The sequence below is a fragment of the Dermochelys coriacea genome, chromosome 16 (genome assembly GCF_009764565.3).
Source record: "Dermochelys coriacea isolate rDerCor1 chromosome 16, rDerCor1.pri.v4, whole genome shotgun sequence".
NCBI classification, from domain to species: Eukaryota; Metazoa; Chordata; order Testudines; family Dermochelyidae; genus Dermochelys; species Dermochelys coriacea.
In genome coordinates, this window is record NC_050083.1 from 9333563 (window position 1) to 9356847 (window position 23285).

The 23285-nt window shown below is 46.6% G+C and overlaps 1 protein-coding gene across 1 annotated transcript in view; it reads left to right on the plus strand.

The window, feature by feature from the left end:
- The window catches only part of PAPPA (pappalysin 1), a 228182-nt gene that overhangs the window by 187255 nt on the left and 17642 nt on the right, over positions 1-23285 (plus strand). The window contains exons 19-20 of the mRNA XM_038374672.2: positions 4058-4164; positions 14296-14367. Coding sequence (XP_038230600.1) covers positions 4058-4164; positions 14296-14367 — 179 coding nt within the window. The remainder of the gene's footprint in view (positions 1-4057; positions 4165-14295; positions 14368-23285) is intronic.

A 23285-nucleotide genomic window follows, 5' to 3' on the forward strand; every position in this document is an offset into this window, starting at 1 on the left:
AACAGGCAAATATTCCCACTCAGCTACACATGTTCATGCACACATACAAAACTCACATACTCTCAGATATTCTCACCCCTATAGTCTTACCCACACCAACACAGAAATACACACATGAATATGTATGCAGACACACAAACATGCTCTCCCACCCATGCACATTCACAAAGACTCAAGTGCACTCCCCCGTACATAAATACTCCCCTGCAAATATAAATTCACCCATCCAACCACATTCTTTGTCAAACACACAAAGCCACATGCTCATACATCTGAAAGCACACAAAAACACTTACCAGTGTGCACTCTCTCATATTATCAGCTATTATGACTATATCACTTTACAGATATGGAGGAAGACAAGATCCCTACCCTGAGGAGTTTATTATCTGCCTTAGACAGAACATAGTCATGTTGTGAGCCCTGACAACAGACAATGGCAGGGAGTAGAGAGGATGGAAAAGGTGGAGTGTTTCACCAACAAAAATCATGTGATTGCTGTGTTTGTGCATGTGTGTGTGCGTGATTCCAACCTACCATGTTAGCGCCAAGCTTTTTTATTTATTTATACTCTTCCACATATTTTATTTAAAGAATTTATCAGAAGGCATAGAGGCAAAAGATCGGGAGTGTGGCTAATGGTGACAGGTTAACCAAAATAAGTGAAGAATAATTTGTGCACTTGGCCAAAAGATGTCTAGTGCATAGGTTACTGGACTGGGACTCGGGAGGGCTAGGTTCCATCCCCAGTTCTGCCACTGACTTGCTGTGTGACCTTGGGCAAGTCACTTCCCCTTGCTGTGCCTCTGTTTCCCCACCCACCCTCTGTCTGTCTTGTTTGTTTAGAAGAGAACCTCTTCAGGGCTGGGTCAATCTCTTATTATGGTCAGAGCCTCACTCAATGGGGCTTTGATCTCAGTTGGGGTGCCTCATTGCTACTAGAATACAAATAATAATAACAATAATAATAATAAAGGAGACTGCCTCAGTCCCAGGGGCCGTGTGAAAACAGCACAAAGTCAAGAGTGGGAGAAGGAGACAAAGGCTGTGTCTTCTCTAGTGCTTTGGGGCAATCTCCCACCATTGCAGTAGCGCTAATTCAGCTCTTCCCGTAGTGACAGGGGTACCAGGGCTACCACAGACTGGCTGTGTCATTGAACCTTGCTCAGAGCAGGTCTACATTACCGTGGCAAAGCCATTCGTTCTCTGTTTACACTGGTGCCCCACCTCCTGCCCCCATTTCTACCACCCATGGGGTCGCACCAGTGATGTTGGAGATTTGAAGAAAATGGTTAGTGTAGATGGGGCCAAAGAGAGAGAGAGAGAATTGGATGTAGCATGGGGCACACAAAAGAGGCAGAGGGGAATAAGGGACAGAGATGCAGGACTGGGCAGAGCATGAGCATTGATGCAGAAGGAGAAGCCAGTAGGGGGGAGGAGGCACTTTGGTAGTGGGCCAGTTCAGTGAGAAATACAGCCCTCCTCTCATGAAGATTATAACCCCCGGCTAAGCATCCCGTAAGAATGACAAACCCGCATACCAATAAGTTGTTTGGACACCCTCATAAAGGCCTGTCTTACTTCCCCCTTCCGTGTTCCCTAAGTACTCCGTGTGGGCTGCTATGCTTTGTATTGTAGGTCAGGTTCAGATTGCTGGGGGACGGGCTATATTTACCATTCTGCACACTGGGTTGCACCTCCCTTCCCCAAGGTCACCACCTGAGCTCCATACTGGAGCATTCAAATGTGAGCTGTATTAGATGCAGCTTGGAGAGAAACCCTGGGCCCCTTCCTCCCTCTCCAGGCCCCTTTCCCTAAACCTCCTCCCCCCACTGCTGTCCCTTTGAACTTGGAGAAAGTGTTCCCTGTTGTGCAGATCTCTCATTATATTGTAACCATTGTAAGGTACCAGGAGCCTGCTTCAGTCCCGTCCCAGGGGAGAGGAACACAACCTGGATGAGATCACTGCTCTTTAATGGTGCCAATTACGGATCATATATCAAAACAATGGAGACCTGCTCCTTTCCTTGAGTGTAAATAGCACAGTGGAGTGCCCTGTGAGCAGGCAGCAGCGACTCTTAATTTGACAATGCATTTTACCCTTGAGATGAGGCGACCTTTGCTTACCTACCGGGGTTGCCACTTTTTCAGAGAAGGAATATTGATTCCCTGTTCCCAGGGAACATCTCTGTGCTGGAGGCAAGGAGGCTTTTCAGCCCTTCTTTGTGCACTCCTGGCCCTTTTTACCTCCGTTCCAGTGGATGCTTGTTAGTTTAGCTTACATTAGCCTTGTCCAGAAGACAGATCCCTGGGGCCCAATCCTGAGTGGCCCCCACACCCTCAGAAAAGCTTCAGTACGAATCAAGGGAGCTCACTGCACTGGCCCATAGCATAGATTGAACCTGGGACCTTGACCTCTTCAGCTAGAGTAGCATCTGAAGGCTGTTATCCTCTAGTGCAGTGGTTCTCAACCAGGGGTCGTGGGCCCCCGTGGGGCCGCGAACAGGTTTCAGGGGGGTCTGCCAAGCATGGCCAGCGTTAGACTCGCTAAGGCCCAGGGCACAAAGCCAAAGTCCTGCCACAGCAGACTTCAGCCCGGGGCCCTGAGCCCCATCACCCGGGACTGAAGCCAAAGCCTGAGAAACTTAGCTTCACGGTGTCCCTTGTGGTGTGGGGCCCTGGACAATTGCCCTGCTTGCTACCCCCTAATGCCAGCCCTGGCTTTTTTATGCAGAAAAGCAATTGGTGTGGTACAGCTGGGGAGGGGAGGCCTCAGAAAGAAAATGGTTGAGAACCCCTGGTCTAGAGGACCAGCCACTAGCTGGAGAAATTGACACACTCTTTGTGAGTGTCTCACATCAGCACTTCTCAGGATCAGGTCACGTATTTTGGAAGTCATCTGGATGGCCCTCAAAAGAGGATCTTTGCTTTCCACTCATGGGCCTAGCCAAACCTGGCAGATATCCAGTACAATCAATGGAGTCACTACTGCTCAAACTAGAGAAGAAAAACAGAAACAAACCCTTCCTAATTAAACTAATTGGCTCCTGTTTTGTTTCAACTGGCTCTGCCACGTGAGAAAAAGAAAAAAGACATAGGTGGCTGGGGGAAAAAAGTACCCAGCCAGGGTCAATGTGACCCTAACACCTTTCCTTTTCTCCACAGACATCTAATCTGCTCCTCCAGGCTGAAGTGACTTTTGAGCCAAAGGCACAGCCATCCAAAGCACTCCACAGATTAACTCCCCCTCACGCTGATTGGAGTGCAGGATTCCTAATGACAGGGTTTGCAGCAGCTGCCCCTTTCAGCAGTGATTTGCTAGGGGGGAAATGGTAATAGTCCAACATGCTAAGGCTTATGGTTGTGTCACCACATTGCTGCAGAGCAGCACAGTGTGTTTTAACAAGGAAAGGATAGGATTCCCACAGGGCATGGCAGTTAATCAGAGAAAATACTAGTTTACACGTGAACAAATTGATCATTACCTCTCCTCTTACTTCTTGTTTAGCAAGGGGCTTAGGTGATAACCAGCCTGCAACATCATTAGACTTGCTCACCATTATTTCAGGGTCTTCTAATTTTGGAAAATCAGGCCATTGACTCGTTGTCCATGTCAGAAGTGAGAGGAATTTGGTGGCATCTGCTCAGTTGCTTCTTGGCTGCAGAAAGAGCTCTTGAAATGGATCTGCCTTCAATGCTTCTGCATCTCCGTGATTGCTTCAGGAAATGAATAAATCCCCCATTTGATCCATGGATTAGTAGCCACAATGATATTTCGATACTATAATCTATTGGTCACGTTAAGAAGCAAACCCTTATGTGTATCCCCACTCTGGTCCTAGGGTCACAAGCTGTGGGGTGTGGTCAGAATCCTATCACAATGTAAATCCCAGGAGGTTGTGAGGCGCGTGGTGGTGAAGAGCTCCATTATGGGTTGGCTGTAATAATCGTTCTGCAGAGTAGGAAGATGGAGGCTATGCAGATAACTGAAATGATGGTAGGAGAGTGACACGGTGTTTGCTTTCTTCCTTCATTCTCCTCTGCATGTGCCATGAAGGAGCCGAATGCACCACCTCGTGTACGGACCACAATGAGCCCATCCTGCTGCGTGTGAATGAGACCTTACAAGACATCCAGCACTGGATGAACCCTCAACGAGTGAAGGTCAGTGGCGGGGCATGTTACTAAGTACCCCTCCCCAGACCCACAAACTTTCATGTTCCTCCAGAATAGGTGAACATGCAGCTTGACCCACAAAGCAGAGATTAGGGATGCAGAGGATAGCATTGTCCGAGGAGCAGCAATATTTCATATCCGTCTGTGTGGCAAGACATCTTTCCTCCTTGGACAAGGTTGTCATCAATAGGGACTCCAAACCTGATTCTTGTTTACCCCACGGCCCTTTTCCTTTGCTCTAGCAGTGCCCATTTAACTCTGCGGTTTCCCAATGCAACAACCTCTGGGCATTTCCACCTTGAGTTAAAGGGACCACATCCTTGCCCTCTAATCCACACAGCTCCTAACAGTTCTGATCTGGTGGGACTTTCACTCCTTGCACCGACACCATGGGGAGTGCAGACAATGCACTTACATACTTACTGTAGGAGAAAGCAAAGGGGGACAAGAAAAACTGCACAGAACAGGTTTTAAATTCTTACTACTCTTCAGTTTTCTGTGCACATTGCATGGTAGGGAACTGTCTGTGTTCGGGCAGCAGAAGAACCTGATATGATGCGGATATAATTTCCCAAATTGGCTGAGGCAACTGATTCTCCTACATCCCCATGTTGCAGACGTCTGTCTGCTCAGCACAGCATCCATTTCAGAGGTCACCGCTCTCTCCTTCTGCACTCTGCAAACACACACTCTCCAATACACACACAGGCCTAACACTCTGATCATGCACACGCACTTATTATGTACCCATGAAAACACACACAGGTGGACATTGGTTGGCACACTTCCCTGCAGATGCGCACACACAAATAAACGCTCACAGATGTACACAAATGCATATTTACCATCACCCATAAACACATCTACACAAAGAGTGCACATTTACACACACACATTCAACCACCACTGGAAACACACACACATATGCACGTGTGTAGATTAGACAAGCAAGCACACACTTCATCCAAAACCACACTCATGCTACACATACATATGTAAATATAGGTTTCAGAGTAGCAGCCGTGTTAGTCTGTATTCGCAAAAAGAAAAGGAGTACTTGTGGCACCTTAGAGACTAACAAATTTATTAGAGCATCCGATGAAGTGAGCTGTAGCTCACGAAAGCTTATGCTCTAATAAATTTGTTAGTCTCTAAGGTGCCACAAGTACTCCTTTTCTTTATATGTAAATATAAGCTCCTGCATAGAAACCCACATAAATAGGCAGTTACATACACACACTCACTAATACAGGTTAGTGTAGGCATATAAACACAGAAATGCACCTGTGTGCCAGATTTTCAACAGCACTGTGCACCTGGGATGCAGGGTGGGTGCAGAGCATTTCTGAAAATCGAGCCCCTTTTTATGCCTAAATTGGAAACCATTTTTTTAAATGTCTCCCCAGTAGTGGGTGCTGAATACTTGAAAGTCTGGCCCTGAGCTCTGTGGGAAATCTGGCCCTGCATTTTACATATCCAGGGCAAGGTTTTCAAAAGGGCTAAGCACCCACCAGACAACCAGCATGCTGAGCATATTTGACAATCCGTCTTTTTAGGTGTCTACATGTAGCATCTTTGAAAATTTGGCCCTGAGTGTGGGTACTGAGCCCTTCTGAAAACCCTGGCTGCGCAGTGCTTGTGTGCTGCACACCAACAAGCAGGGAGAGCGATAGAAACACTCCTGGGAGGTGACTGGAGGATATCACAATCACAGGCTGCCCTCTGATCTCCTCATTCACTCCATACTCTCTGATTACATTACGGCCCCGGACAAAGCTTTGCCAAGCTGCTGGTGTGAAATACATATCTGTAGAAACCTTATCTCTGTATGAGAGGCTATTTCTCACTGGCTCTGTCCTGAGCTCAGGAGTTCAAAGAGGTTTTGTAATTCATGGTGAAATAAAACCACAGCTTCCCTCCCAAACTCTGCTGTGCTGCCCTCGTTTATTGATGCCAGGACTCGGAGGGAGCTGTAATGGGCAATTGTAAGCCCAGGTTTACAATGCAGCATGGATGCTTGAGGGTCTCTGGAGGGCTCATTAGGCAGCAGGGGGAAAAATGGTAGTAAAGGGGGAGAACAGGGGACTGAGGTGTGGGGGGGCGGGGTTTGATGATTTCCAGGAACACAGTGCAAAAATCTGGGTCCATTTTGCCCCTACAGCAGTGATCTTACAAGATCTTTAGATTGTGACTGGTTAGGAGTTTGACCCCCTCATAAACACCAAAAAGGATTGGTTTGTAAATAGCAGATTAAAGGGTTGAGTTTCTAAAATGATGTTAAAAGGTGGGTAGGACATTGTGAGTACCAAGTGAAAATTAATCCACTCCGAAGCCTCAATAAACAGACCTCTTTGGAAATGGAGAGGATGGAGCATCTCCCTAGAGCAGGTTCTGGTTGGATCAATGAGGGGATTGTTCTTAGAAAACATCTTACTGTCTCATCACTCTGCATAATTCTGGAAGGCCTGCAGCTAAGAAAGCAGTAACTTTTGCAAGTGAGCAGTGTTAGTGTTAGGCCGTGGGGCCGGTCTGTAATCAGAGTTTGATCATTTCTGATCAGTTCCAAAAATTGAAGAGAAAAAAAAAAAAGAAAAGAAAATGACACCTTCACTTCCCTCTCCAAACCCCACCTGCTGTGAAACACTAGAATGGTTTACATAGGGAGGTCGTGGCCAGACCATCCCTTGGAGTCTTTGCAGTGCAGACAGATCATAGAATCTCAGGGTTGGAAGGGACCTCAGGAGGTCATCTAGTCCAACCCCCTGCTCAAAGCAGGACCAATCCACAACTAAATCATCCCAGCCAGGGCTTTGTCAAGCCTGACCTTGAAAACCTCTAAGGAAGGAGATTCCACCGCCTCCCTAAGTAACCCATTCCAGTGCTTCACCACCCTCCTAGTGAAAAGTTTTTCCTAACATCCAACCTAAACCTCCCCCACTGCAACTTGAGACCATTACTCCTTGTTCTGTCATCTGTCACCACTGAGAACAGTCTAGATCCATCCTTTTTTGGAACCCTCCTTCAGGTAATTGAAAGCCGCTATCAAATCCCCCCTCATTCTTCTCTTCCGCAGACTAAACAATCCCAGTTCCCTCAGCTTCTCCTCATAAGTCATGTGCCCCAGCCCCCTAATCATTTTTGTTGCCCTCCGCTGGACGCTTTCCAATTTTTCCACATCCTTCTTGTAGTGTGGGGCCCAAAACTGGACACAGTGCTCCAGATGAGGCCTCACCAATGTCGAATAGAGGGGAACGATCATGTCCCTCGATCTGCTGGCAATGCCCCTACTTATACATCCCAAAATGCCATTGGCCTTCTTGGCAACAAGGGCACACTGTTGACTCATATCCAGCTTCTCGTCCACTATAACCCCTAGGTCCTTTTCTGCAGAACTGCTGCCAAGCCATTCGGTCCCTAGTCTGTAGCAGTGCGTGGGATTCTTCCATCCTACGAGCAGGACTCTGCACTTGTCCTTGTTGAACCTCATCAGATTTCTTTTGGCCCAATCCTCTAATTTGTCTAGGGCCCTCTGTATCCTATCCCTACCCTACAGCGTATCTACCTCTCCTCCCAGTTTAGTGTCATCTGCAAACTTGCTGAGCGTGCAATCCTCCAGATCATTAATGAAGATATTGAATAAAACCAGCCCCAGGACTGACCCTTGGGGCTCTCCACTTGATACCGGCTGCCAGCTAGACATGGAGCCATTGATCACTACCCGTTGAGCCCGATGATCTAGCCAACTTTCTTTCCACCTTATAGTCCATTCATCCAACCCTTACTTCTTTAACTTGCTGGCAAGAATACTGTGGGAGACCGTGTCAAAAGCTTTGCTAAAGTCAAGGAATAACACATCCACTGCTTTCCCCTCATCCACAGAGCCAGTTATCTCATCATAGAAGGCAATCGGTTAGTCAGGCATGACTTGCCCTTGGTGAATTCATGCTGTCTGTTCCTGATCACTTTCCTCTCCTCTAAGTGCTTCAGAATTGATTCCTTGAGGACCTGCTCCATGATTTTTCCAGGGACTGAGGTGAGGCTGACTGGCCTGTAGTTCCCAGAATCCTCCTCCTTCCCTTTTTAAAGATGGGCACTACATTAGCCTTTTTCCAGTAGTCCGGGACCTCCCCCAATCGCCATGAGTTTTCAAAGATAATGGCCAATGGCTCTGCAATCACATCCACCAACTCCTTTAGCACTCTTGGATGCAGCGCATCCGGCCCATGGACTTGTGCTCGTCCAGCTTTTCTAAATAGTCCCGAGCCACTTCTTTCTTCACAGAGGGCTGCTCACCTCCTCCCCATGCTGTGCTGCCCAAGGAGCTGGGGAGGAACAAGGAGCTGACCTTGTTCGTGAAGACAGAGGCAAAAAAAGCATTGAGGACATTAGCTTTTTCCACATCCTCTGTCATTATGTTGCCTCCCTCATTCAGTAAGAGGCCCACACTTTCTTGACTTTCTTCTTGTTGCTAACATACCTGAAGAAACCCTTCTTGTTACTCTTAACATCTCTTGCTAGCTGCAACTCCAAGTGTGATTTGGCCTTCCTGATTTCACTCCTGCATGATCCTTAAACTAAACCCAGGCTCTGACTTAGGTTTGACACACCTTTTCCGTCTACACACAAATCAGTCTAACTAAGGTCAGCAAGCACTCAAGACCCAGGTCCTAGGACCTTGCTGTGGGGGTGGGTCAGAGCCCGAGCCCTGCTGTGATTTGGGTCCAGCCCTGTCATTTTGCAGTGTGGACACAGAGCAAGCTGCAGACCAGAGTCTGAAGGTCTGCATAGTGCGTTATGGGACATGGAAGCACAGCTGTGAGATCCGGTCTAGGAATTGTAAGCCAAAGTTTGGGCTCAAGCATGGCCTTGGATATCCCAAGTCCACAAGCCCAGATCCCAGAGAGCCAGCCTTTGTGTGCAGTACAGACATACCCTAAAACAAGATTTAATATTTTTCTGAAAGATATGCTTTACTCCAGCTTCTGGTAGAAGTTCTGTGGCTTGTGCATACAGGGGGTCGGGCTTGATGGTCATGGTGATTCATCTGGCCTTGGAATATGAATCTATTAATCCCCTGGTACGTCCCCTGCCTTCATGGGCCATGGGAAGAATGGAATTGCCCAACACGAGGCTCATAACGTATGTACCTTGTATTATGATAATGACTGTAACCTAAGCTCATTCCCAGGCACTGACATGAGCCCCAAGCCATTCCAGAGACATATGCCTCCCTAATGACCCCCTCTTTTATCTGCTTTTGTAGCACAGCAGCCCTCAGGTTCATGCCTTACCAGGCAGCCTTGTATATTTGCCTTGGTCTTGTCCCCACCCCATAAATACCATTGGGTCACATCTGCAAGCCAGGCTCCAGGGGTGGATCTCTTAACAGTGGGAGCACCGCCCATTCCTCCTCTGTTCGGTATTTGCATTTATTTACTTCAGTGAGCCCATGCAGTGCTGCAAGTGCCCATGTATTCATTAGAGTTACCACTGTTAGGACCAAAGGCCTTAAATCAAAACCACCCATATTTCCATACAGACAGAACACTCCCATCAAGTCATTCCTCCTGCCCCTTCCTCACCCATGAGAAAAAGCCTTGAGGGGAACATTGGGAATTCAGACTTTGTCAAACCAGCAAGAAAAGCCAAGTCCATAGCTGACGGCCTTTCTCTGAGAGGGTCCTGCTCCCAGCCTCCTGCATATTAGCAGTGTCAGGTGTTAGCAGGAGCAGCTGCAATGATCTCATCTGCTAAGGTATCACACTGGGCGAGAGCTGGTCTCTGAAGTCACCAGGACTGAGCCCATGTAAATCTCCCAGTTATTAAACCCACCACCTTAAATAGCATCTGGAAATGATCTGGAACCAATGCAGATCACAGGTGGACTGTGCTTTGTGCAAGTAGCAACTTTGTATGTTCTACTGCACCAGCTGATTTCTGGGTGTGTTTGGACTGTGCATGTTTGAGGAGGATTGTGGGAGGTGAAAATGGCCTTCACACACGCACACACCTACAACACCCCTTGTTTAATCTGGTTGCAGTCCCCTGCTTGCCTTGCCCCAGACCCTGCTCTCTTGGGCATTCCATCACTAACGTGGAGAAGGGAAAAGTGTGGTGTGGGTGGGTTTAGGGTCCCACGTCCCCAGACGGGCCAGCAGAAAGGTTGGCAGAGCAGCTGCTGCAACATGAACCCCACCCACTCCCCCAAGCTGCTCACTGTAATATGGACCCCCCATGTCCCTCTCCATTCACAGCTCAAAAGCGCCTGGTCAGGTCCTAATTAATTTAATACAGGGCTAATCAGCCAAAGGCATCCTACAGGGCCCTACAATATGGCAAAGTGGCCAGTGGCTGCATTCCCTCCCTCTGGGTGAAATTGCCCCCTAGGCTAAGGGCCAGCACAAAACCTATCCACCATTTAACATTTGAGGCTTACGTGGGGCATAGGCATTTTGTTAGCCCTTTGACTGGGGGGTGGATATCACCTTCCGTATATAGCTACAGGGAGAAGACAAAGCCGAACAACTGATGTGGTTTAATGCAGGTAAGTAGAGCTGGGAGACATCTTTCACACTAATTTTTTGGGGGGTGAAAAGTGCAGATTCGGAGACCCATACACATTTCACAAATTCGTGTCATTTTCACTGAATTGTTTTGGTCAAAAAACAATGGGGAAAATATTCCCCCCAAATCAAAAGGTTTTGACTTTTCAGTTCAAAATTATTTTTGTTCATAAATTTCCTTTAATCCTATTTTTTTATTTTTAAAATGTTTTATAATGGTTGAAACATGTCAGTATGGTTGAATGAAACGTTTGTTCAATCTGAAATGATTTTTTTCAGGTTTGTCATTTCACCAAAAATTTCAAAAAATAATAAAAATAATAATTTTCAGATTGAACCAAAATAATTTTTTTAAAGTTTTTTCAGAATTGCCAGTGAACTGACAAATCCATTTTTCTCCTGGCTCTACTGCTGAGCTCAGTGAAAATAACCAATAGATTCTCTACAGAGAACCAACTTTACTTGGCAACAGCCTTTCTGAAGAAGAGGCTTCTCCAAAGTTGCCTCCAAACTTACTGAGAACAAGTTTTCTCCCCGTTTATTTAAATGCCACCTCCTGAAGCACCCCGCTCTTGTCTATCCACTTGAGTGGTGGCCTATGTTAGGTCTTTACTAGAGTTGTTCACCCACTAAAGCACAATAAACAAATGTTATGGCAACATGCATTGATTTGGGATTTTAAGTAGTATCTATGTTTTTATGCAATTAGATGTTCCTGGCAAATTCGCAGAATTATAGAATATTAGGGTTGAAAGAGACCTCAGGAAATCATCTAGTCCAATCCCCTGCTCAAAGTAGGAGCAACACCAACTAAATCATCCCAGCCAGGATTGTTCATATGAACCTCAGTTTTGCAAAGTTTGAGCAACTGTAGACTGGACATCCACTTCAGCCCATGGATTTTCCCAGAGGTGTTTTCTGGAAACTATCCTCTGTCCTATCACTTCCAGTGTTTTAATTCTTTCTTTCAGTTGACTTCTTTCTAGGACTGTTTGTAATGGGATATGGAGTCTATCATCACTAAGCAGTTGATGTGAATCCAGCCCAGGCGGTTGGATCCGTTAGGTGACTGCTCAGTGCGGTCATGTGGGATAGGTTTGGTGCTGTTAGGGCAGTTCTCAAGCTGTAGTAATCATCCATCTCAACAGAGAGACAGAGAACTGAAGGGGCCGTGGAGAGGACTCTCCTGGTCAGGGCTGGTGCATATCAACAAGACATGGTGATTGGGTGCTTGCTCTGCTGCTGTGAGTGCTTGACCTCTTCTGTGGATAAACACAGTCCTTCCCTTTCCAGGACGGTCAGGCCAGTCCCTTTCTCCAGTTCCAAATCCACATACTCAGTCACGTATATTGGCAGCAAATGTTTTTTTGTTTTAATGTTGGTGCCCCAGGGAGCAGAGGAAGTTCTTTGGAAATGCAGTTATTTTTCTCATATTATTTGGATGGGTCTGGGTATGGAGAAGGGCAAGGTCTGTATTTTTCTTCAGTTCTCCTTCAGTTTAGCCCTGGGTTCAAAAGCTCCTGGACTCAGTCCTTGCCTCTCCCCAATCCCCGGTCTTATATGTTTTGAGACCTAAAAAGGTTTTCTCTTTTTTGCCCTGAAGCACAGCAAATAAAAGGAAAAAAAAAAGTCTTACGGTTTGTGGTGGCCTTGAAAGTTCCAGATGTCTGTCAAGAGCTCATTGGGAGCAAACTTGATGCTGTGGGGCCCCTGCGCCTTGCAGTCTCCCTCGCTGATGGGATAAACAACATTGGTTTCTCTCTCCTCCCCCGCCAGCTTCCCTGGCCTCTTCCCCTCTCACATAGACAGGCCCTGTTGTGAGACAGGTGGGGCAGGCTAGGCCTGACTAATAGTGGAAAATCCGAGGGTGTCGGAAAGATAAACAGCCCTGTGCTGATAGTATAAAAGTCCTTTTTTCTAGTGCATGTCAGGTAAGCCTCAAATGACAGAAACTGTACAAACATGCTGAGGTTCCCCTGCAGACGGATTAAATTAGGCCTCAGATAAATAGGGGAAGGGATGGCTCATGCCACAGTCCCTTCTAAATGTTAATTCCTTTCTTTCCTAAACCTCTAGCACAATCCTGACTGGTTGGCAAATGCCCCTTGGCACACCTCACAAAACCAGCGGTTGTGTCACCGTTGTTATCTTAATACGATTGTTCCCTCCTCTGTAAAGGAAACCAACCTTGTGAAATGAGTGTTGTGACTGATGGATGTTCAGGGAGGGTGGGGATCAGAAGGCAGCATAGAGATAGTAGTCATGCAGTCTACGCAGTACTCCTTACTAAGCTCGCTTCCGGTAGAGTCTTTCTTAAGTAGGGGAGAAGTGGTTTAGATAAAATAATAATCCTCTTTGGTTCCTCTGGACTTTCCCTCCTCTTCTCTCCACCCAAAGACTATCCAAACCCTCAACCATTTCTTGATAATTGAAAGAGTTTGGCTTAATCTTCTTTTTCCTATAGCTTCCATGTTTGTGGGTACCATTACCATACTGCATGTGCCTCCACTAGGGAAAAAAAGTGTGTTCTTATCTTGTGGTAGCTGAGACACGGTAACTAATGTGAGGTAAAACCCAAGTGAAGACTAGGCAGATTGTAGTTTTACACAAATTAGCAGATCAAGGTAAAGACTATGGGGAAGGCCTCATGATAAAACTACACACTGCCTTGTCTTCTCTGGGATTGTACCCTATGTTAGTTACCATGTGTCAGTTAACATGAGGTAAGAATGTACCTTTTTTCCTAATGAAGACAATGCCTCTGTGATGACTGGGGACTCGAAGTGAGAGTATCATCAGAAATATACCTGCTCTCATGAGTCTCCCACTCCCTTCTGCAGACCTGTCGGGTTTGAAGAACTTTTTGAAATATCTGTGTTTTGTCCATGACTAGTCCTTCCCAGCTTTGCCTTATGGAAAAGTCATGTAATATTTGATGAAGCTGAAATAAATAGGGTTCTATTGAAATTGACTCTAAATGTAATAGCAGATATAGCCCTTTTTATGGTTATTTTGAGTGGTCTTGTGGGGATACAGTGCTATTTAAAATCTATATGAGGGTGCAAAAGACTTATAGAAAGGTTTCCATTTTCTATTCAATTCTAAAAGACTTTTTTCCATAAGAGCTTTTTTCCACCTCCAGCACTCCCCCCAGCGATCTCCTTAGGCAGCCATAAAAAGTGGTGCCTGGTGGCTCCAAAGAAGCCGCCTAAAGCCATTCCGAAATGTCTCCCCCACACTTCCCAGAGCTAGAACCTGGATGCTACCTTTCCCTTTCCCTGCCACATCTCCCCGCCATGAGTGAAATATTGAACATGACTTTTCGGAAGAACCTTAAGTATTATTTTAATCCCAAACATTCTGTTATTGCAAGTGTCAAGCCCAAAGCATCTTGTACATAGTTGGAGGACTTCCAGAGCCTGAAAATTCGAGAGGTGTTAGAAATGGGACTACATTGGGAGAGTTTGGTGGGGTGGGGGGCATGTATGCAAGCACATTCGCTTTGTGCGCACTGATTTCTTTGTCTTAGCCCATTTCTTTCTCTCTCCTTCTCCAGAGCGTTGTCTGCACAGCAGGACTCAAGTGGTATCCACACCCAGCGCTGATTCACTGCATCAAAGCCTGCGACGTGAGCATTAGAGTTAATTAACTAAGCCCATCCACTTTGGTTTCCTAGGGTGGGTGGTAACAATGGGTGCAGATGAATCAGTTTTAAATCTCTGTTTCTAAGGAATGGCCAAATCCGGTTTGGCATTGTCTTTACTTGCAGTTAAATGGTCTTCAGTTGTACCAGTTCTGACACCTATGGGCAAGAAAAAGTCATTTTTCTAGTGCAGAGCAGTGCTCAGTGACAGCTGATGACTGGACGAGCCTTAGAGAGTCTAACTAAGCCTTAGAGTGTCTAACTAAGGCATTCTCAGGATTTGGTGAGTCATCATTGGACAGTCACAAAAGCCTCCAATTGTTTGCCTTGATGTTGTAGGGGTTTAAGGTTGCTCTATCTGACTAGAAGTTGAACTCTCTGAAAGTCCAGGGCACCTCCTCTCCCCTGAACCTTGGAGAAGAGATAAACATTAGGAAAGAGAAAGGGAGCAAGAACAACCCAGATGTGGAACTAGGGCAGGAAGGACCGGGAAATGGCAGGAGGAAGGAGGACTGGAGATGGGGACTTTTAAAATACTGAGATTGGGATGTTTCAAAGGGGCTTAAGAGAGTTAGGCACCCAACTGTCATTGAAATACAATGGGAATTGGGGGCCTAACATCTTTCGGCTTCATTGGAATTCCCAGCCTGAATTATTTTCTGAGTTGTTCAAAAACCGGACACACATCACCCTCATCCTGGCACTGAATACAACAGGAAAAATGGCCATTGATAGTAAAAACCCACCAAGTGGCCCCTCCAAGCCAAAGTTTTGCCTCCTAAAGGAAACTGTGTTGATGAACCCTGCCAGATAGGTTTTCTGGGCACTGAACTCATCCTGCTTATGAAGGACTTATGCATCAAGGCGCTTCCCTGCCCAGCAAACAGTTCAAATCCAGGCATTCTTAGCATCTCCTACCCTTTCTATCTGAATAAGCATTCAGTCAGATCTAGAGCCATGGAAAGCATTTCCAATGAAACCTAAAAAACATATTAAACTCTCCTGGTTTCATCACACACTCAGCCCTCTGCCCTGAGATACTGAAACGTTAACAAACCTTCCCATTGAATCTCGGCCCATTTTGAGCAAATTGAGGCAGTTTAAGGCTGGGGTCTGGCTTTTTAGTCTCATGTGCCATTAGTAATTAATGATTTTCAGAAAGTATGAAATGTCTATTGGCTGCTTCCTTTAACAGTTGTAGAAGTCTTGACATATTTTGTGTAAAAGCAGCACTAGGCACCTCTCTGTGTGTCTTGGTGCTGACTTGCCCCCCACCACTGTGTTGTCTGAACACTCCACAAACTTATCTTCACAGCCCCTTTGTGAGGCAGGGAAGCGTTATCCCCATTTACAGAGGGAGAAACTAAAACACAGAGGGATTAAGATTCAGATCCTCAAAGGTCTTTAGGCCCCTAATTTCCAATGGAAGTTGGGGATATAAATACCATTGAGGATCTGGGCCTAAGTGACTCACCCAATGTCACACAGAGAGTCTATAGAAGAGCCAGGATTTGAACCCATGCCTCCTGAGTTCCACGCTGGTGCATTATCCTTAAGAATGTCTTTGCTCCTCTGAGCCTTCCGCTAGCGCCTAACTGAGAATCCAAGCACTGATAATACTCTCAGCACCCCTGTGCCATCGGTAAATATTACTCCAGTTTTACAGGTGGGTACACTGAAGTGAAGTGACTTCCCCAAGGTAGCAGAGCTTGGAACGAAACCCAGGTCTCCTGACTTCCACACTAAATACTCGACCACAGTGCCTCCTCCTGTGTGGATGTTGTGCAGTACAACTTTCACATGATAAAAGGTTCTTCTTCGAGTATACATAGCCATGTATTCTGTGTGGGTGTGTGCACCCTGTGCACCAGAGCCAGAGAACTTTACCTATAGGGGCAGCGTTCACACCCTGCTCTGGCCATATAAGGGTGACTAACCCCCTGAGTTCTTTCTCACCGCCCATGGCCAAGTGTCGGAGATGTGTGTGGTGTCTTCACCTCACAATTTCATCTCATTTTCTGAGAACTCTTGCTTGTATATAATAGTAGGAGTACCTTAGGTTTAGTTAAGCGTTAGTTTAATTTTAGCTAGAGTACTTGGCTGACTTGTTTGATGCCCTCACCAGTTGTCCAGTGTGTAGGGGGGGCATCCCCAGCAGCGACACCACTTTAACGAGGGACACGTTAAAGACAGAGGCTCCATCTGCAAGTCATTCACAAAGAGGACCCTGATGGAGTGAGATTTGCTGTTTAAGCAGTACCTCCTGGAGCAGGCCACAAAGCCCGCTTCAGCACTAAGGCCCTCATCTGCTCAGCAGCCGCCTTCGGACCTGGCAGGTGATGCCACTCCGCATTCCCACTCTGGTGTTTGCCCCCAGAGGAAAATGGTTGTTCATCCTCCTTTGGTCAGCGAGGAAAAGGTCCCATAAAAGAAACCAGGACTATTCCAGGGTTCAGGGAGAATCCTCCTCCTCCTCTTCTAAGAGGAGTGCTGACCAGCACTGGCCTGTGGGAGGGAGTAGGTCTGTCCAGCCGCTCCCTGGCCCAGCACTGAGGGCAGTAAAGGCCAGTACTGTCAACTCTGGTTGTGGTCATGGGCATCCATTGAGTCCAGTACTGACAACATCAGCCCCACGCCAATAGCGTACCAGGCAGCATTAGACCTACTTTGTCTCTCAATCCCGGACGCTTCATGATTCAGGTGTTCTCCAGTGCTCTAGTGACACTGGCTCATCCTCTGTTGTGCCCTTGGCACCTTCTGGCCATGTCATAGAGCCAATGGGGACATCGGCTCCATAGCTCGCACCACCTAGGTGGCAGTTTATGAAGTCGAGGCCTAGGCCCGGCACCAAAGACCCCCTCAGTGCTGTGGCATCCTTCAGCACCATCACTGTCTTGGAAGCAAATCCCAGCCTCAATGCCAATGCCTCCCACGGTACTTGATGGGAATGTCTCTCATTTGGTGCCTCTGGTGCCGATGCCCCACTCCTCTTCAGCACTGAGGCTGCCTCCTAATCTGACCAGTTGTTTGCCCCATTGGGGCTGGCTTCCCCATTGTCACCATGGAATCTCTGGCATTCTTCAAGATCCAGGACAGGGTCATTCTCTTCCATCCTATGGGGCTCTTCTGTCTGGATGCTGTGGTAGAAGAACAGGATCTGTCTCTGATGCAGAAAACCTCCTCCTTGTCCTCCCTGGATGATTCTACCATGCTGGAATCTTCCTCTCCCTTGGCACCCGAGGACTTTAAGGCATATCAGGACCTCCTGAGTATATGGCTGCTACTTTGGTTTTCCCGGCGGAATTCCTCCAGGAGAATATGGATAAGCTGCTGGATATTTTCCGGCCATCAGCTCCAGGAAGAGTAGCCCACCCAATAAATAAGGATCCCTTGTAGCCTGCAAAGGCCCTGTGGAATACCCCATCTTCATTCCCCCCATTTCGGTGAAGCATTCAGAGAAACAGTGCTTTGTTCCCACACAACAGGTGGAGGGTTTTTACTCCCACCCAGCCCCTCACTCCATTGGGGTGACTGCAGCAAACAACAGGGCTCAGCAGAGAAGGTATAAATCTATGCCCAAAGAGGATGGACTTGATAGGGAGAAAGATTTATACATTCCTCCACCATGCAGATGCACACCATGAGCCAGTAGGCATTTTTCTCCAAATATGACTTTGTTAATTGGGTGGCCATGTCAAAATTCATGGACATGTGGCCAAAAGCCTCCAGGGAAGAGTTCAAGGTGCTCATTTCAGAGGGCCATTTGGTGGCAAAAATGCCACTGCAGGCAGCTCTGGATGAGGCAGATGCCTCAGCCAGGATTATGACATGAGCTGAAACTATGGGAGGGTCTCATGGCTACAGAGATCAGGCATTGCACCCAACATACAGCAGACCATTGAGGACTTACTGTTTGATGGCTGTGTTTTGATTTCAGAAAAGACCAACAAAAGCTTGCACTCTATTGAAGACTCCCAAGCTACTTTGTGTGCTTTGAGAGTACATACCCCTGCTGTGAGGAGATGCCACATCAACAATACCACTTGCAGCATTTTTTGGACAGTCCTCCCTTCCTGAGCAACAATGGGACTACTCCAGAAAGTGCCACAGATCCAAAGCAGGAGGTCCTCTGGTTCTGAGCTTAGCCAGCCACCCCCTACTGCCAGGTGCAAGTGCCTGTTTTGACTCATGTGACCAAGGCAGCAATCCAGTGGTAACCTTTCCTTCCCTGTCACCCTTATTTGGGGACAGCTGGCCCATTTTTACAGTGTTTGGGACTCGATTACAACAGACAACAGGGGCCTAAACACCATCAGATTGGGTTATGCCATACAGTTCCTTTCCGTCCTTCTGTTGCACCCACTACCCTGTCCTTCTTCAAGCATCCCTCTCAGGAGACACTGCTCCTTGAGCAGTTTCAGTCTCTACTGGCCCTGGGGTTTGTAGAGGAGGTCCCACTGCAGCATCGGAGACTGGGATTGTACTCCATCTATTTCCTGGTTCCCAAGTCTAAGGGAGGGATGAGACCTAACCTTGACCTCCGTGACCTCAATGAATATATCAGATACATGAGATTCCATATGATCGCCCTGGCAACTATCCTCCCCGCCTTAAATCACAATGGCTGGTTCATTGCCCTGGACCTTCAGGATGTTTCTTTTCATGTAGCAATTCTCCTGAGACACAGGAGTTTTCTCCGGTTTGTCATGGCAGACCAGCACTACCAGTACACTATGCTGTTCTAGAGCCTGTCTTTCACCCCAAAGATCTTTACGAAATGCACAGTCATGGTAACAGCGTACCTCAGGAAGAGGAGAATTTCTATCTTCCCATATCTGGGCAATTGGTTATTAAGGGGTGAGTCCAGAGGTTACTAAGGGGTGAACTGTCATGTGCAGTTCACACTACACCTACTCAATTGTCTGGGTCTCATCCTAACCAGCAGGAAGTCAACAGTTGTTCCAACTTAAAGAATCAGATTTTTTGGGGCCCTGATAAACTCTATGAATTTGAGACCGTATCTGCTGACTGAAGAATTCCATGCGATTTGCCACTTATGTCTGCACCCTCAGGCATTCCTATACGAGTAGTCTAATATGCCAGGCTGCGGCCTTTGTTCTCTTCAAATGTGGTTGAAGTTGGTCTACCATCTGCACCATCATCCCTTGGACAGATTGGTCCGTCTTCCTCCGCCAATCCTAGATTCCTTGTGATACTGGACAATTTAGGACAACATGTGCCAGGGTGTTCCCTTTGCTTGGTCTCCACCAACCAGAACCAATGCCTCCTTAATAGGTTGGCGAGTGCCTGTGGAGTCATTGAAGTTTCAAGGCCTGTTGTCAGAACAGGAAGCTTCTCCACATATCGCTGTCCTGGAGCTTCGTGCCATCTACAATACTTGTCAGACTTTCCAAGATCACATCAGGGGCTCAGCAGTTCTCCTACTCACCGACAGTACCACTGTGATGTGTGGACTGGCAGAGGAGAGGACACTCCAACATGCTTTGTCAGGAGGCACTGCAGTTCTGGCAGTTTTGCATCATGGAAACCATTACCCCATGGCCAATCACTTGTCTGGGATCCACCATCACCTGGTGAATCACTACAGCTGGAATTTCTTCCTGAATCATGAGTGGTCTCTGAAGCCCAGCATCCTGCAGTCCATCTTTGCAGACTGGGGCATCCCAGCAGTTGAGAGAAAACAATAAATGCCAGCTGTTTTGTTCCCAAGGGGATTTCAGTTCACATTCCACGACTGAAGCTTTTCACTTGAGCTGAGAATTGGCACTGCTGTATGCTTTTCCTCCAATTCCAATCATCCCACAGGTCATTATCAAGCTAAAATTGACCACACCAGGCTCATTTTCATTGCTTTAGTGTGGCCGAGACACTGTTGGTTCTCCAACTTCCTTGCATTATCGGTCCAGCCTCCCATATCCCTTCCTCTTCAACCTGGACAAGTTTTGCACCCAGCACTCAGCTTCCTGTATCTCACAACATGGATGGTGCCTGGTTAGATGAGGAGGAAGAATGATGTTCAGAGGCTGTCCAGCAGGTCTTGCTTAACAGTAGGAAGCCCTGCAACGGAGTGGCCTATTTGGCCAAGCAGAAGTGGTTTTCAGTATGATCATTAGCCTGGGGATTTCAACCAATGTTGGCTAGTAACCAGGATGTATTGGAGTACCTGTTACACCTTCAGTCTTCTGGCCTTGCACTTAATTCACTGAGAGTCCACCTGGCAGTGATTTTGGCATTTCATCCACCTGTCCATGGGAAATGGTGCCTTCAAACCCCATAGCAGTGAGTTTCTTGAAAGCAGTCACTCACCTCCATCCACCAGCTAAAGAACCGGTTCCTTTGTGGGACCTTAATACTGTTTTAGCTGCTTCCGTTCAAACCACTGGTAACTTCTTCTTTCTCCCTTCCATGTCAGAAAACTGCCTTACTTGTGGCAATAACATCTGCAAAGAGAGCATGCAAGTTGCAGGCTTTAATGGCAGAGCCTCCATACATGCAGTCTTCCAAAGACAAAGTGACCCTGTGGCTGCACCATACGGTTTTATCTACGGTGGTTTCCCAGTTTCATTTGAACCAAGTTAAATATATACGGTGTTCTTCCCTAAGCCACATTCAACCATAGAGGAGAAGCGTCTCCACACTTCGGATGTCAGGTGATGTCTAGTGTTTTCTGTGGACAGAACAAAACCTTTCTGTTCCTCACCACGTCTATTTATTTCATGTGCAGACCGAACAAAGGGTTGAGCAGTCTCTTCACAGACAGTCTCCAGGTGGATAACGTCCTGTATCATGACAACATACAAAGTAGCCTCGGCTGTGCCTTCTCAAGGGGTATGACCTCACTCCCTGAGAGCTCAGCCAACGTCAGTGACATTTCTAAATGACTTTCCTATACTGGACATTTGCAGGGCGGCCTCTTGGGCTCTCTGCACATACTTTTCCAAACCACTATGCCATTACGGCTGCATCCAGATCAGATGCAAATGTCAGGAAGGCAGGCCTTCCATCCTTCAGAAAGAATCCAAGTCCCACCTCCTGCAAGTACTGCTTGTGCATCACCCACACAGGATAGACGGCTGCATCTACTCAAAGAAAAAAAAAAAACAATTACCTACCAGTCACACTGATTCTTCGAGATGTGATGCAGACCTGCCCTCCATCCCCTCTGCATTGGAGTCTGCACTTCTGATGTTCAGGGGGTCAGGGTGGTGTCACCTTCATATTGCCAGGGGAGGAGCGATGGCTACAGGACACAAGCACTTCCCCTATAGGTGCTGCTAGGCAAAGTCTCTGGCTTCAGTGTGCAGGGTGTGCACACCCACATAGAATGCACCTCGTCATCATAGCTCAGTTACAGATAGGTAACCATTTGTTTTCTTTTGCAGATAGATGCCAGACCCTGGAGGGCAATAGCTCCCTGACAATGTAATTGTTTTCTGTCTAAATGTTCCCTAATGAAAAGCATCCCACTGTCAGTGCTTTGGTTGTCATAAGCAATCTTGCGCATTACATTCATTGAAGCTGGCTAGGCACTCCTATTCTCTAGAGAGAGCTAAACAACATCCAGGGACCATTAAGAAATGCCAGTCATGTGCTGATGAATCATTGGGTACCAACTCCTCTGCTATTTAAGAAGCATTCTTACTCAGGCAGACTTTGAAATGATGTAATGATTTACCAGAAGCTATTATTACTGACGTGCCTTTTTTCTGCTTTTTCTTTCCCTTCATTGCTAATTGCCAGGATCCCTCTGTGTCAGTAGAAACATTCTTCATCATCATTCATTCAGCAGTGTCATAGCCTCTCCATCGAAATCTTTACCATGCTATTGGTTGTGGGCTACTGCATAAAACATGCACAGAGAATGATCCTTCCAATATGTAGGGCGTTAGCCAAGAATGGGCCAGGCCATGTTCTCCAGCATTAGGGCTATGGAGGAAACACTCAGTATGGAGTCCCCTCCTTCCTGCATGGAGAGGGTTGAGCAACCTTCCCCATTATCCCAGGCCATGGGGAGGCAGTGTACTAAGCCAGTAATAACATGATCCTGCATTGATAGCAATGGGAGCTTTACCTGTGTAAAGGCTCTAAGAAGATGATTTCCTTGACTTTGCTTTTTAAAGTGTAACCCAAGCTAATGCAGTGTGATTTTTTGTCCCCTTCTAGTGGCATGTATAAAGGTTTTATGAGTCTACTACTGCAGCTGAACTAGTAGACCTGGTCTTTTAGCTCAAGCAGTACAGGCACATGGTTTTAAATACAGAGGTCTAGGTTCAATCCCCCCAGATGATTCAACCGAGAATGTTCTTACCAAAGCAAAATATTTATTATCTTTCCCATTCTTTCCCTCCAGACAGGCCCTCTATTCTTGTGTATTACAATGGAGGTAAAAGGCATACTCCTCAAAAAGTCCCTATTGACAGCTTTCCAGTGTGGAAAGGTGTGTCGAATAAGTAAATGGATTGGCAGGTTTATTGGGAGATTGCCCAAATATTACAGATTTTTAAAGTGACTTTGTCAAAATAAAATCATATCTTTTTTAAAAAAAAATCCCTTGCCTGTATAACTATTAGAATATTAAATAAATAAAACAGAAAAGCTTTTATAGACCAAAGCCAGTGCTACTGTAAATCACGATAGCTCAATGAGAGTCAATGGTGTTAAGACCATTTACACCAAGTAGACATCTTGCCCAACAATTCTAATTTTCTTCCCATCAGTTATGCTTTTTGTTTACTCTTTGCACATAGCTCATTTGGAAGGTGAAACTAGACTAGTCAATTTTACTTCCAGATTTTCCTACATGGGTACAGCGTTGTTATGTTTGGGTGTCCAACATTTCAAAGGAATATTTAAATTTGTAACAGTAATATAAGTCTGGGTAT